The following is a 16,540-nucleotide window of genomic DNA, read 5'->3' as shown; positions in this document are numbered from 1 at the left end:
TTTGACTTTTTTGTCCAATAAATAAAGTTAACATTTGCCTTTATGCTTGTTACACAGTTGCTCTCTCTTGGCAACATATGGATGACTTTATTCATAGGTAGCCTTAATGACTGGCAGAATAAAGTACTATCCAAGAGGAAGACTGAAGATTCTCGCTCCTTGAAACTATTGTTTGCACGTGAATCTTTTGCGTCTGCCTTTCCTTTAATTTGGGTTTAGGCAAGGTTGCAATTGCATCTCTCTTATTTCTGTGACAGGTTGTTGTATTTCTCCTGATTTCCTTTCCTTGCTACATTTTAAGCATCAAACCTTCTTGGAAATTCCAGCCTCTAAGCAACTACATCTGCTGGATAAAAAAGGCAAGGAGATATATTGAATGAATTTAGTAATTATTGAGAAAGAGGGTGATTAGGAAGTACAACGTGTTACCATAAAAAACTTATGCCTGAATTCTGCCCTCTTTGTTCACCCAAAATTCCCACTGACTTCAATGTGTTAAAAAGGAAAACAGTATCTCGTTTCAGGTCTTGGGCAAGCAGCAGTTAATACTGACCTACTTCAGGATTATAAAAGTTGATAATATGCTGCTTCTTTTTCAAATTTGGTAATCAAAATACAAAACCAAACCAAACCTCCCCATGATATCCTCCATTATAACCCATAACTATAGTTTAAGCCATAGGACCTGGAACAAATGGCAAAAAACCTATTGACTGTAGAAATAAGAGCAGGCCACTAATTGAGCATTTTTTATATGGCAAAGTTCTTCAGTGGGAATCTTAGATGTGCTGTCTGATACACAGATATTTACTAGTTTTACTTATAGCACTATGAGAAAATATTCCAGATCGCCTTTTCAGCTGATCTAAATGGGCATGTACTCAAGTCAATAAATATTAGAACATAAGAAATGGGGTGATGTTAATTTATGCCAGTTATGGGTGCTTGTTTCAAATTTTGCAAACGTTCCTAAGTATGTGAAGAAAGTGAATTGAATATGAATGCTATTAAAATCATTACAACAACACTTTTTCTTTTTTGGATCATAGGTATAGAAATGTGTTTTTTCTTTCATTGTGCCTTTGTCCATTTGTAGTCAGTCACATTAAATATATCACACTTTTAAACAGATTTGGGTTACCTGAAGGACAAAAATAATTTGCGTATCTAAAGAAAATGTAAAGGAGAGGGAATTAAGAGAAGTAATATCAGTAACACACTGGAAAGTGCAGCAGATAAGCTATTATTCTGTGTCCTTCACCTAATAAGAAAGGGTCTGTGACCCTCTTGTTCCTATTTGATTTCTCACCTTTGCTATGGAATATGGAGCTGGATCCAACCTCCCTTGTTTCAAAGAGATTTTGCTTGAAGAAAAGACTCCAGATTACACCCAGGGTTGAGAGATCAAAAATAAAATGCAGGAAGTAACAGTGCAGTGGAATGTAAAAAAAAAAAGAAACACTAACGAATCACAAGAAAATAATAATACAGCATGCAAGGCTGGAAGATATAAAAGAAGAACAGTGGACTTGGTCCTGAATTCTGCGGAACTTGCTTGACCAAAACCCCCGCTGACTACGAAATGCATCCATGTATTTACCCAGGCCAAAATGTTTGGTGGTAGAGGCCTGATTTTTACACGACAGAAGTCAGTGTGATTTTGCCTTTGACTACAAGGGTTCAGGGCTACCAGCATATGGCATGAAAAGCCATATTTAGGCTCTTAAATTAAGTCATCTGTTTTCCGAAGGTGCTAAGCACCCACATCTTCCTGGGCTGGCAGCTGTTAATGAAAGTGGGTATCCAAGGACCCCAGCCTGCTAAGGCTTTCAGCTACCTTTAAAACCCTAAATGGCCTCTTAGGTGTCCCTGGGACCACTCCAAACACAGTCTGCCTCCGGTGTGTAAGTGTTTGCAGGATCAGGGCCTAAGCATGAAGGCACGTGCATAACTTCAAGCATCCCAGTTTAAGCGGTCGGGCCCGTGGTCACACTTACTTGCTGTCTCCAGGGCTGGAGCTGAGCACCCCCGGCCCCTACTCTGCAAAGCAGGGGTCTTGCCTTGTCCTCTCAGCGCCCCAGAGCAGATCCCGACGGTTTCCACGCCCCTGTGCGGTGCGGGTGCCTGCCCGAGCTTCTTGTGCGTCCAGTCCGGAGCCGCGAGGCAGCGCTCCTAAATCCGCTGGTGTCTATTTTCGCGGAGCAAAAGGGAATCGCCAGGTATCGAACCTGAAGTGCAAACAAGGCAGACCTCGAAGGAGCAAGTGAAGCGGAAATTTAAAGCCCCTCCGCTAATAATAACAGTATAAATTACCGAGGACATCGTGTAAACAGTGCGGTCATAACCCTGAAACATTAAACAGCTCGGTGGGATCTGGCGCATCAGCTGCCCGCGGACTCGGCCGGCGCGGGGGGAAAGAGCCCGGCGCGCTCTGTTTATCTCGCCCTAATCTCCCCTAGGCGAACTGATCACTCGAGAGCACCGTGTTTAAATTACACCCGCGGGGCGCCGGGATCCGCAGCTAAAAGGCTGGGGGGTGAGGGGGGTCCTTCATCTCATTGCACTTCATCAATAAGTAACACTCTCTCCCCCACGCTTAGCCTAGCCAGGGAACAGACCTCCTCTGGCATGACCAGATCTCGGGTTTTCCTGGCCGAAACCTGGATAGAAACCTGCGGTTAGTCCCAGCGTGGACGCGCGGGGCTCATCCCGGCTGCGGGGTGCGGCGCCGGCTCAGCTGCACGTGTGTCTGCGAGCGGGTCAGTTTCAGGCTGCAGGAAGGGGCTGCTGGGCTCCGCCCCGCCCCATTGGGGGTTAGCCAGTCTGCTTGGGATGCGGGTTGTTTTCCAGATTTGTAGTAATAATAATAATAATAATAATAATACTTGATCTGAGCCTTCAAGAGGCCGAGAAGCGATGATGAAAGCGATCAGGGATCATAGTTCATAACGATGACATTCACGATCACGATAATGATGATAATAACAACATCAGCAACAACAGTAATGATGATTAGTATTATTATTATTATGGTGATAAAGAGCTGCAAACTGACAGGTCACCGTTATTCATTTTTTCCCCAACCCCCTCCCGTTCCTCCCCCCAAAAGGATATGGTCTAAATCGTTTTAATTAGGAAAATAAACACCTCATCTAACCTGGGGTCAAAGAGTTTTGTTGCCTGACGCCTCAGCCCACATAAAAGCGGTGCCTTTCGGGAGAGCCGGGCCCTTCCGCAAAGCGCTGGGAGGTGGAAACGAAAACGACACGGCTGGTGGGGGGGGGTTTGTGTTTTTCATATAGAAAGGAAGGTTTTATTCACAGAAATATAGCAAGACCTGGCTGAAGAAAATATATCCATATATCTTTACCGCGTATTTAGAGCTGCGACTATCAAAGTCCAGTATTCTAGGCATCTACATATGTCACAAGTATCGTACAAAAGAAGAGACAGGCGGGCAGGCTGGGGGGTGGACGGAGGGATCTCGCACACAACGCTGGCACTCGAACCAGCAAGGCTGCGTTGCAGGACGATCGACTGTACAGACGTTAATAAAGTTAAATATACCGGGGGCGGGGGAGTCTTTGGGGTGGAGTCTTTGCTAAGGTACATTTGGTCCCCTCGGGGCGATGCGCTCGGCTCTTCGGGTCGCTTGGCGGTGTCCCTGGGTGGGGTGGGGGTGGTCCCCACCTTTCTCCTGCTGGCCCCCCTCCGCCCCCAGCACGCGCATTGAAGGCTGGCTCCTCTGCTGGCGGGTGGTCAGGATGCTGTAGGTCCGCACAAGCGATTTGTGTTCACCACTTCTTTCAGCTCACTCTCCGGTTTGCCTGCCACCATAAAGGGCCAAGTCTGCAGCCAGGGAAGACACCACCCCCCGCCCAGCAGTACGAAGGGGCTGAGATAGGGCACCCCGGCGGGGCTCCTCAGGGCTGTATCCCGTGGGCATTCATTCCCGTCTGCCTGCATGGGAGGGATCGCTGGGGCTTTTATTCCTCCCAGCATTTCTGTTGGAAATGAAACCTCTGGCATTGTTAACAGTTGGAGACAGACCCCAGGCAGTCTCCTGGATTTTTGCGGAGGGGGGGTCCCAGGGGCTGCCCCTCTGCTTTGAGAAGGAAAACCAATTGCCCTCTGGCCGAGAGCTGCAGCCCGACCATACTGATCGCAAGCCGGCTCCTGCCCTCCTGCACCCCCGCTGGGCGCCCCCGCAGACCTCGCCGGGCCGGGGGGCTCAGGCTTTGCCCCGCAATAGCGAGGGGGCGGCGGGGTGTCCCCGGCCTGGCCCCGACCACGGGCACAGCGGCCTGCGGTGTCCAGCCACAAGAGACGTATTCCCAGAGAGATCAGGATCTCCTCCCGGGGAGAGGTAACTAGGGGTGGCTGTCCTGGAGGAGATCTTGATCCTGATCTCCTCCAGGACAGCCACCCCGTTACTACTACCCCCTTCACCCCCACGGAGCATGAGGCTCCGGGAAGACACTTCAAGAAAAAGAATGCCATTGAAATCCCCGCTATAAAATGCCGGGTTCAAACATATCCTCACATTTTAATTTTTTTTTTAAACAGATGTAATTGAACCACTTTTTTAAAGAAAAAAAATGGATTTATTTGGTGTCTTCCTTATTGTTTTGGATCGGGCTGAGAACTAAGGAACTGCTGTTGAGCATCTCTCAATCTCTGTTAATAAAGAGAGGGATCAGCAAGAACCCTAATGGCTTCCAATTAGGCTAACCACCTTCTCTGTGTTAGCCACCACAACACTTACTGGATCACAACTGTTTGCCCCTGCGATTAAATCAGGATCCCCTCACGCCCACAAAGAGGTAGGTGCGACAGTGACCTCGGATGGATCGACCTGCCTGCCCTGAGAATACCCCAACACAGTGGCCACCCCTTGGAGATCTGCGATGATAGTGAAGCGTGCCCGCCCTTAGATCTGAGAGAGACGTCGGTGTTTCTAACTCTTTCTACACCATTATGTAAACCCGCCCCCCACCGACCACGTCTTTTAAATCTGTGCTTAATTTAGGTAATTCCTAGTTTTGCTAATAGGTGAGATCTGTAGGAAATGGTTTGGACAGGGATGATCCTGATTTAAGCAGGAGGCTGGACTAGATGACCTCTGGAGGTCCCTTCTAGCCCTACTTCCCTGTGATGTTTAAGATTCAAAGTCCACCACCCCCCTCCCCTATTTCAAATATACCTTGATACAGAAACATGTATCAAGGACTCTCCATCCTTGGAGGTCTTTAAGCCCTGGCTAGACAAAGCCTTGGCTGGGATGATGTGGCTGGACAACATGATCCTGCTTTGAGCAGGGGGTTGGATTAGATGACCTCCTGAGGTCCCTTCCAACCCTAACTTTCTGTGATGGTGTGAACATCATACATCTTGGAAAATGGAAACCCATGGGTTGGCTTTTTTATTATTATTATGTATAATAATAACTCATAGGATTAGAAATATCATATAAATTATATCATATAAATCCCTAATATCCCCTAATATACTTAGGGTAGTAGTAGATTTATTACTACTAGTACTGTTATTATTACTAGTACTATTATTACTATTATAATTATACTACTACTACTACTATTATTATTACTATTGTTATTACTACTACTATTATTATTAATATTATTATTATTTTGGTCTCAAAGACAGAGTTTTGTTGCAATGTGCTCCTTCACAGCAAAGAGTTCAGGAAATTATTATTATTATTAGTAGTAGTAGTAGTCTCAAAGACAGAGTTTTGTTGCATGTGATCTTTCATAGCAAAGGGTCCAGGAAATTATTATTATTATCATTATTATTATTTTGGTCTCAAAGACAGAGTTTTGTTGCATGTGATCTTTCATAGCAAAGGGTCCAGGAAATTATTATTATTATCATTATTATTATTTTGGTCTCAAAGACAGAATTTTGTTGCATGTGATCTTTCATAGCAAAGAGTCCAGGAAATGATGACAACAACAGTAATGATAATAATTATTAGTCTTGAAGACAGAGTTTTGTTGCATGTGCTCCTTCATAGCAAAGAGTTCAGGAAATAATAACAACAACAGTAATAAGTATTAGTAGCAGCAGTCTCGAGGACAGAGTTTTGTTGCATGTGCTCTTTCATAGCAGAGTCCAGGAGCTTGGTGCCCTGGACTAGGGACCCGCCTGGAAGCAGCGACCCCCCGGGGCAGCCCCCGGGCCGGGTGCTGGGCTACACATTTCACCACGACATTATGGGCGTGCACGGGGTGTGGGTGCGCGTGTGCCCGTGCCAAAGGCATGCCATGCTCTGCTTGAGGTCTCCCGCAGCCCGACACTGTGGCCAGACCTCCAAGAGCTGAAGCTGCCTTGGTTTGAATGAGTGCGTGGTGAAGGCGCCTGGTGCCGCCTGCCCCCTGCCCGGCCGCAGGCTGGAGCAGCCCCTGCGGAAGATGCCGGAGCCTCTCCCCGCGGCCGGGATGCCACTCACCAGGTTGACGGGGTGGATGTACCCGTTCTCGTACTTGTCGTTGGCCAGGATCTGCCGCAGGTGCGCGATGTAGCTGGAGGCCAGCCTCAAGGTGTCCAGCTTGGAGAGCTTGGTGTCCGGGGGCACCCAGGGCAGGGTGGTCTTCAGCCTGGAGAAAGCCTTGCTGAGCACGCGCATCCTGGCCCGCTCCCTGGCGTTGGCCGCGTTCCTCTGGACCTGCTTGCCCTCCTGGCTCACCCCGTGCAGCGGGCTCTTCTTCGGGGGAGCCTTTTTCCTCTTGCCCGCCGCCCCCCGGCCCTTGGGGGGGGAGCCGTGCTCGCACGTGGAGCCCTCCTCGTTGCTCTCGGTGGACGCCCCAAACTCTTTGCTAGAATCCATTTTCAGGCCGTCGCAGTCCAGCATCTCCCCCTCCTGCAGGTCCTCCCCATCGCTCAGGGAGCCCGTGGACATGGTGGGGGGTGGGGGGGAGACCCGGAGCTGCTTGCAGGCGCCCCCCCAAGCCCTGGGGCAGTTCAGAGAGGATCCCCGCCCACCCCCTCCTGGCCCGGGAGGGAGGCAGGGGAAGAGAGAGAGAGAAAGCCGAGGAATTTGATGAGGACACTAGTAATTTATCTGGGGAATAGAGAGGCGGGTCTTGCAGCAGCCCAGGGGAGGAGCCCTGCCCGGCCCACTGCTGCTGGCTGCTCACCACATCCACAGGCTCCAGGCTCTTCTGGTCGGGAAGCAGGAGGGGAGGGGAGAGTGAGGTCTCTGCGATCTCCACATCGGGGATCCACCAGCTGCCCGAGACACCCCCCACCCCTCCCCTTGCCTCCTCCAGGACCCAGGAGTCTAGTGTTACCCTTGTCACAGACACCTGCAGGAAGCAGGATGGGGCAGGAGCGGCGCCACCCAGGCAACTCATGTCCAGAGGGTCCCTTCCAGCCTCTGTCCGGTAGCCTCATCTGAAAGAAGTCTGTGGATGATGATCTGAGACTGTATCCTGCCTGGCTACTACTGCTTCCAGGAAGAGAGCTCTGATACTCAGTAGCATGGTCCTGGCCTGGAAGCACAGAGCTTGGAGCCAGGCGATCTGAGCCTTTCCAGGCTCCCTGTGTGACCTGTGGCAAGTCTCTGTAAGCTCACAGTGTTTGAGTTTCCCTGTATCAAAAAAATATATGTTTTATACTACAGGGGGCAGGACTGTAGTGCGTCCCTAATTCCTAGATGCCCTGTAGGCAAGGTTCTTTGAATAGATGTGATATTTTTTCTTAGATCAACTGAGTAGTTGGGGGAAAAAAAGAAAAGATTTTAGCAAGCTTTCAGGCACAATCACCCTTCTTCAGGCACAGGGAGTCTCTGCTGTTCTGAGACTCCAAGGAATGAGAAGCCAAAAGTGTGGCAGGATGTCAGTGAGAATGTATGTAGGTAGAAATTTGAAAGACAAAAGGTAAAGCAGGGAAAGGAGGGAGGAAAAAAAAAAGCAAAAGAGGCAAAAACACCAAAGGTAAGTAGAGGAGACACTACAGTGGGAGTGATTCAAGGTAGAAAAGAGAGTGTCTGTAAAAATGCCATCTGTGAAGATGCTCTGTAGTGATTTCTAGGGTGCATCTTAAGGCAACCCACCCTGCAAAGCTCTGTGGCATTCTTCCTATAGACAGGCAAAGCTTTCTGTATTCAGGTCAGACTGCTTTTAACAACACTGAAATAAACATGCAGTTGTATGTAGGCAGAATAATCGTTTTACCAGTATTACAAGAATGGCATAGTAAACTGCTTTGAAATAAAACATCCATTTAATTACATATATTTCTTGTAAAGAGCATGCCGTGTCTTTCATTCACATTAAGTAGTAGATGCTAGTTGTACATAGCTGGAGTAATGCAAAACCAAAGACGAGGGAGTTTTTCCTGGGCATGGGGAGGTCCATAGAGTGGGGAATTTCAAAAGTAAGCAGCTTTGGCTTCATCCTGTTGAAGTCAAAGGGAGTTTTACCAGGGATTTTAAGGAGTGCAGATTTAGCTCAGCACTGATCATTTGAATGTCTAAACATAACTCTGTAGGTTAAGACCCAGGTAAAGATTTTATTTTTTTAATGAATCTTTAATAGGCTTTTCAAAAAGAATTGGTTTTGGCCTAATTCTTCTCCCTTTGAGGCCAATAGTTGAACTCCTCTTCTCCCTGGACCCATTATAGGCAGAAGAGTAAATGCAGCCTGCTACATTTCCTTCCCTATCTTGTTCCCTCTACACTCACAGATCTTGGACCCAATAAAGTCCCTGCAGACTGGGTTGGGTACATGTGTGGGAGGAGAGAACAAGGCTGTTTCAGGAAGTAGATCCACATGTAGAGACAGCCCTGGTGTGACTCCAGAATACATGATTTGGTCTCAAGGGAAGACAATTACTCAGGAGACTTGTTTAAAAATTTAGGCGAGACACGACTGAAACATGCAGGATCAAATCAAACCAGCCTTTGGAAAGCCTCTCATTGACTTCTGTGAGCATTGCCTCAGTCCTCCTATATGTAGTTGGTTTAATAAAAGATATCACATTTACTCAAAGAACCTTGTCGCTCATGTCCTTAGACCAACATGGCTACAACCAAGAACCCTAAAGTAGGGAAGATATCAAATTTTGCCATTTGAAATGGAAACTTCACAACATGAAAAAGAAAAAAACCAAACTCAACAGCACATTTTGACTTCTATTCTACACAGAAGAGCACACAATTCACCAGTAGACTCTTGATATGCCTGAAGAAGGTTGTTGTGTCCAAAAGCTTGCAAAGAACAATTTTTCCAGCTATTTAGTTGGTCTAATATTACATTTACCCAAAGAACCTTGTCTGCTTATGTTCTTAGACCAACGCGACTACAACCAACAACCCTAATGTACGTAGTAAAAACACCACAAACTACTTCACAAGGATACTATTCTCAGCTAGTAGATGTTTACAAAGTACTATGAAATCTTCAGATGAAAATTGCTGCAGAGGAGCAAGGTGTAGATACAGATCATAATAAGCAATGATCATCTCTCTTACCTGTTTATCCATTTGAGTATTCTCTGAATTAAATAGGCCAAGAGAAGTAGTCCTGACCTAAAACTTTAAACCAACTCTTGCCATTCTACTGCAAGATAACACCCCCCACTCACAATAGGATAAGTGCATTAAGATATCCTATCTCCCAGCTCTGGGCTCTGTTGGGAATTCGCTAACCTCTAACGTCATGTTATGTTAACTGTGCCCTGTTTGTGTTTTCCCTGTGCTATAAACTAAACAAATTGTCAGCATATCAGCCCTAATTAATGAATTGGGGTTTCTTTCTTTGTAACACCCTGGTTACAGATCCAAAAATTACTAATCACCAGAATGCAGATTTATGAGTTTTCTTATTTTCTATGCCTGATTGTTGTTTGTGCAGGTGGAGATTTTAAATGGCCATATCCACTGCAAAGATTTATAGGCCGAATGATTGATGTTATAAACTAGCAAAAGAACTGTGACTGAAGCAAGGATGACAGAGCTATCAAGTTGAAGTTGCTCATGTCTTTGAGTACAAATGGCCAAGGACTGCACATTAAAAGGCAGCAACAAGAACCCAGAAATAGGTAAGAGGTCTCAGGCAGTCTGTCCACATAGATGTTCAATGAAGATGTTTATAAATGCCTTTCTTAGTTTTAGGTAGATGTATAAAAGCAGAAGAAATATTCAGGCCTTATAAAAATGGCTTAAAGGCTATTAAAAACTTATTAAAATTGCATGTATACTTATATGTATAGTATACATTTGAATTTTAGAGGTGCTATGCATCTGTAGTTTTCATTGGCTTCAAACAGAGATTAATGCCGACCATATTTTTTTGTTGTGAATATGGATATAGGCATCCACCTCTCTTTCCATTAATGCAACCTTTGTTTGACCTCTTAGTGCATGGGCATTTTGACACAGTGTTTAATTACATGCTTGCATTCTATTTTTTTCCCCACAGGACACTTGCCTCATTCGATGCACTGCATACACTGTATTTAGGGGATGAATCGGGTGCCCTTACATTATCTATTCACCCCATATGAATGATCAGTCCAGGTTTCCCCACCTCCCTGTTTTGCTTCTTATCTGATCTTAGACTGTCCTCATGCAACTTGCTCCCAGATTCCTCCTTAATTCCAACCCTAGTTCCCAGCCCCAGCCTTCTTGCTCAGACAGTACAGGTTTTTTCCCTCACCAAACTCTCAATCTTAGTTTCTTTTCATGGACTGCTCAGGCATTTGCTGATTGCTAGTAGCAGCTGTGAGGGGCTGAAACATGCCCAGTGTGGAGGGACTCCTTGGAGATTTTATTGCCAAAGTCTAGGAAGTCACTTATAGGATGTGGGAACAAATCTTTAAAAGCCTTGTGATTTGGGCAAATATGGGCATGTTTCCACAGTGATGGTAAAAACTGCACCTGCCAAATTTTACATCTCTGCTTCAAAGCATGGGGGTGTTATAGATTCATAGATTCATAGACACTAGGGCTGGAAGGGACCTTGGAAGATCATTGAGTCCAGCCTCCTGCCCCAGGTGCAGGAAGCCAGCTGGGGCCATAGGATTCCAGCAAGATAAACATCCAAATATCTCTTGAAGGCATTCAAAGTAGGTGCTTGAACCACCTCCAGCTGAAATCTATTCCAGTCCTTGGGGGCTTGGATAGTAAAGAAGTTCTTCCTTATGTCCAGCCTGAAACGGTCATGGAGGAGTTTGTGACCGTTCGACCTTGTCATCCCTTGGGGTGCTCTGGTGAACAATCATTCCCCCAGATCCTGGTGAGCACCCCTGATAAACTTATAGGTGGCCACCAGATCACCCCTGAGCCTGTGCTTTTCCAGGCTGAAGAGTCCCATGGCTCTCAGCCTTTTATCATAAGGGCTGTATTTCTGACCTCTGATCATGCATGTGGCTCTCCTCGGCACCCTCTCAAGCTTCTCCACATCCTTTTGGAATTGTGGAGCCCAAAACTGGATGCAGTACTCCAGGTGCGGCCTTACCAGAGTGTTTAGAGTTTTTCCTAAAACAAGTTACCAGAAAGGTTTTAACATGGTAAAATTATTCCCTTTTTTCAGGGGGAGGGAGGGAAGGAATTTTAATTAGAGTGGTTCCTGGACAGCTGCTTTAATTAAAACAGCTCACCGTCATGTATATTAAGCCCCCCTGCTTTTCAAAATGGCCATGAGGGCACATTAACTAAGCTTTAGTGAATAAGCTTTAGTGAAAGTGCTCCCATGGCCATTTGGAAATGCGGGGGGGGCTTAATACATATGACGCTGAGGCAACACTGGACTGTTCCAATTAGCATGTGGAGCAGACTCGATTAGTAGAATGCTAACAAGCATGTCTGTTAATGCCCATTTTGTTTAGAGACTCATTGAATCTCAGGCCGACATCCACTGTGGAAATTTTCCACCCAAACACCTACAATTTTGCAAAGTTAAAAGTAACAACACATACACATACACACACACAAGTGTAATGGTAAGTGCTAGGCAAACTTAATCAATAGTTCTATCAAGGTTAAGTCATTTATTTATATGAAAGGGAATGCACAGTGGAGTTGTACAGTATAACAATTTGTGTGTCTGGGTGGCTGTGAATGGTAACATTATAACCGAGTTATTCATGTAATCTAGGTGAGAGGCAATGAACCATCACACCAAACATGTTTTATATAGAAGCGTTTAGAAAATGAATACATAATTATTGGCAATGATGATATCTTGCACCCCTTCATCCATAAAACCAGATACCTTTGTTATTTTGTATAGACACAGCTTATCCAATGGAAAATGTACCCTATGACACATATATAGAAATGTGATATATCATAGAAATAGATATATATTATAGATATATTATAAAATGATATCTGTCCTTTGAGCCTACATGAATACTCCTTTATAACAAAGGATTCGATTAACCACTGTGAGAAGGATTTTAAAAAGAGCCATGTCATGTTTTGCATGTGGAAATCACTATATGGGTTTGTAGAGTTGTTCCATGACCAGCATTCATCTTTGTAGTGGCTTTAGCTATATAGATAGAGTTTGTAAATCTCTCCTACTTTAATTTATATTGAAGACCTTGAGAAAATTGTAATATTTAATGAAAAACCTGCAATGCCATATGCACACAGTGCTGGTCACAAAAGCAAAACATGTTTGGCCAATTAGGATGTTTGGAACAAAACATGCTGCCCATATCTGCCCTAGGTTTCATTTCCTTTCATCACTGTTTGCTTCCCCTACCAGAGCCAGGCTTAAATCTTCTGTTCCCTTCATTCATGATGACCCCTCCTCCTTTGTCTGTCTCAGGCTGTGCTCTGGCACATCACAGGTTTCCCCCTTAAATGGAGAACTCCATCCATTACCCTTCAAACATCCGCTCTCCCAAGCTGCAATAACAAGGTAATTTGAGACAGGTCTTGGAGCTTGAGGCCAAGGTTTCCAAAAGTGTCTAGTGATTTTGTGTGTGTCAGGTTTTGGTGCCTGATATGACATTTATAGAGGTACTTCATTGTCAGTCAGCATTGAACCCTCTGAAAATCTCAGACCCCTTTAGCAGTAACTAAAGTTGCATCCAAAAGCATAGGACAAGTGTTTTCCTGTACATAGACAATAACCAAAGGAACAATGGTTAGAGAACTGATTTTGAATTAAATTCTGAAGGATTGGTGATATTCAAGAAATAAAATATGTTTGACTCATGGCTAAGGATGCAGGAGGTAGCTTTCTCTACTTATCTGTTTTTATATTATTTTACAGAAATGTGTTTCTCATACTTACATTTGGTTTGACCTGAAAGCTTACCATGTAAAGGGGGAGTGACAGAAAAAAAAATATACGGTGCAATAGGCCAATGTTAAATAATACTAATCATAATAATAACCACATATAAAAACTCTAAAGAAAATGTAAATAAAGTTATAGTAGCAGACGAGCAATCAAAAGCTAGGAAACATTGAAATTAAAATTGCCTGTGATGCAGCTTTTACTTACATTATCATATACTGTTTTTCTGTAGGACTCTGCTGTAGTCAATGTACGTGGTGCATAGTGTTCATGAAATGAATCAAAGCTGTGTAATGAAGGAGGCTGTTGTTCGCAGGACTCCTATGTTTATTGTACAAGTTGGAAGGTATGTGGTAAATAAGGCAGGAGACTAAAGGAAGAGAAAAGATAATCTCACATTTAAGATGTTGAATGGCACCCCACTCTGGGCCACATCAGGACCACAGAGCTCCTCAAAGGCCAGATCTGGACCCAGCAGTGGTGGTGGCAGTGGTGGCAAGGTGAGTGGTAGTAAGGTGGTTAACACACGTGTCACTTGCACCCACGACACCAACACGTCCCGCATGGCACTCTGAAACTTGGAATTCAGTGGAGGGCTGCATCCCTGTTTACCTTGTCTCTTGGCCCCTGTGGTGAAATGGGTCTGTGGGCAAGATTCAGTCCACAGTCCCTAAAGAATTGGTACGCAAGGCATATCTGACACCAGAGAGACATCATTTCCCCTTTGTGATCTCCCCCCACCTCCTCTCCTAGTCAATTTTAAGTCTCTGCTCCAGATTCTGGTGCTAATAGAGCTTTTCAAGAAACTGTCAGATTTTTTTTTAGATCATGGGAATAACAACATATTTTTCTCCTACTTTCGTTCAGAAATAAACAGTTTTGCTAAAATTTAAAAATAAATCAGCCTGAGCCAGACACCCAGCATGAAGAATGACAGTCTGAATGGTTAAAGTTGGGCAAATTCAAAACCAACTGAAAACAGGGTTTTATAAATGCAAGCATTAGGCGTTCTTATCTATACAGCTAGGGATAAAACAATTTTTCCATTTCATAGGGCTTAACATTTTTCTACACTCTGAAATGAGGAAAAATAAATTATGAAATTTCCAGTAAAGCAAAATTCCCCCAAATTTGCTTTTCAGGTTGATTGAAACATTTTGTTTTTATGAAATCAAACTATTTCTTTTTTTTTTCCTACTTTGTTATCCTTTTTGGCATGTTGACAAAGAATGTTTCAATAAACTATTTTCAACCACCTCTTCTTATCTATAGCTGGTGCTATCACATCTAAATTCTGCCACTTTTACTCACATAAGACAGTATTGCTACTTAAATAGTCCCACTGAAGTTAGCAGGAATACTCAGGGTAGGACACTTCATGAGTAGGAATGGCACAATCTAATTCAATGGGAAATGATTTTCTTCATGTAACAGTTACATCCAAAGTAGGTGACAGACACCACGCAACTGTGTGTGCCTTTGCTGTCAGTTGTAAAGGATGCAGTCAAGTCATAGTGTGACATAGTTCGTACCTCTGTGCCATGTCCCTGATCATGATTCCTGAAGGTTAGAAATGAGGAATTCTATCCCCCTGCAAAGAAAGCCATTTATCAGTTTTGGTAAAGAATAACTATAGAAGCAGAAAAACAGTATCTTTTTGGCATCAGAGTCATGTTAAACCCAAGTGTATGTAAGGAAAAAGTTCCAATATCATTACCACTATGGGAGGCTGCCATTTGCACAGTCCATGAGTACTCAAGTGATGGAGCTTACAGTTTCCTTTTCATAAGCAGGCATAAGTAAGGTTCAATCTGGCTCAATCTTTTGAATGTTCATAAGAAGCAAACACCAAAACAGCGTGAACCATGCTGATGCAAATCCATTTTAAAATGCAAGCAAGAACTCAGGCACTTATGTATGGTATCCACCCATCTCTACTGCACGATATATTATCCAGTGTTTACAGGATGCATCTCTGAAATATTGCTGCATAGCTGACATTTTAAGTCACAGCTCCCTCTACCAAATGCTCAAAGGAGAAATATGCAAAAAGCAATATATTTCATGAAAAATTACCACCAAAAGATTAAAGTGCAGACATAACTGTTTTTATTTTGAATATCTCTTTTCATGCCATTTCTGTGCTGGCTAATCTTTTGCATTTTTGTGGTTTGAAAACATGATGAAACTTATCGATAAGAAATAATTTCCCCCTTTTGCCTTCCAATAATTAAAACACTGGACATGGTTCTAAAAGATGATTTCAGCTTGCTAGCAATACTTTGGAAAAGCAGAATTGTTTTTGGGGAGGTGGAGAGACCACAACTATTTTGATGGATTTTTGCTTCTTGGCAAATGTGTGGCATGATATGCACAAACACTGAGATTGATTTTCAGACAGGTTGAGAGCCTGAACTCCTACTGACTTAATGTGCTTAGAACTTCTGAAAAGCAAGCCCTGAAGAATGGCATAGGGAAAGTCTTCAGGCATAGGGAAAATCTGTTTTGGGCATTTGTACCCGAAAGCTTGCAAAGAATATTTTTTCTAACTATGTAGTTGGTCTAATAAAAGATATCACATCTACCCAAAGAACCTTGTCTGCCTATGTCCTTAGACCAACATGGCTACAACCAACAACCCTAAAGCCCTGAAGAATCTATTTTTTGCAACTTTCTAGATATTTCAGTTATGTGGTATCAAATAGAATAGACTGCTGTTGCTACCTTCATCTTAATAGTTTGGGTCAACCTGTGTCTTCTTTTTGCATCAAAATGATACTAGGATTCCTGGGCTGCTGTTTTCTGTTATAGATGGAGTTGGTTACAAGTTGCAATCTTACTCCAGGTTTGGAAGTGGGCTTCCCTTACCAGCAATACTATAAGGGCCAAATTAAACCTGAAATTAAAGGGACTTGCATATACTTTTTAGGGGAAGTATTTGGCTAAATGTGGTAATATAATAAAACAGAAGACCAGTTACATGTAAACCTGTATATATGGGTGTCTATGGTAGGACAAACAGGTTTGCTCAACACAAATATTAGCTGGAGAAGATTGGTGGGTGGGTGTTTCGTAATAATGAGCCAGAACAAACAGAGGCAGCCAGGCACAGAAGGAAGCAGTAACATATGAAGAGGGCTGCAAAAATAGCAAGAACTGTAGTTCTGGCTGAGCCAAAGCTGTGCCACAGGCTGCTGCCCCTGATGCTGTCCCATGAGCAGCTGCTATCTAGACCACTCAAATCCTCTGGAAGGAAGCAA

At 44.1% G+C, this 16,540-nt stretch overlaps 1 protein-coding gene across 1 annotated transcript; it reads right to left on the bottom strand.

Moving 5' to 3' along the window:
* Positions 1 to 3,119: 3,119 nt before the first annotated feature.
* TCF21 (transcription factor 21) lies at positions 3,120 to 7,459 on the bottom strand. The gene is made up of 2 exons (XM_006037634.3): positions 6,473 to 7,459; positions 3,120 to 3,849 (listed from the first exon to the last, which is right to left on the bottom strand). The coding sequence occupies exons 1-2, from the start codon at positions 6,920 to 6,922 to the stop codon at positions 3,760 to 3,762; spliced, it is 540 nt and encodes a 179-aa protein (XP_006037696.1). The 5' UTR covers positions 6,923 to 7,459; the 3' UTR covers positions 3,120 to 3,759.
* Between the last annotated feature and the right edge of the window lie 9,081 nt (positions 7,460 to 16,540).

This window comes from Alligator sinensis, unplaced genomic scaffold (assembly GCF_000455745.1).
Source record: "Alligator sinensis unplaced genomic scaffold, ASM45574v1 scaffold1172_1, whole genome shotgun sequence".
In the NCBI taxonomy this organism is placed as follows: Eukaryota; Metazoa; Chordata; order Crocodylia; family Alligatoridae; genus Alligator; species Alligator sinensis.
Note: the sequence above shows the minus strand (reverse complement) of the source record. Positions and strands in the feature narration are given on the sequence as shown.

Bases quoted from the DNA above. Each gene is read 5' to 3' on its own strand.
- TCF21 (XM_006037634.3), bottom strand. From the start codon at position 6,922: ATGTCCACGGGCTCCCTGAGCGATGGGGAGGACCTGCAGGAGGGGGAG. The intron at 3,850-6,472 runs GTGAGTGGCATC...CCCTGGCTGCAG, and splicing joins ACATCCACCCCGTCAACCTG to ACTTGGCCCTTTATGGTGGC.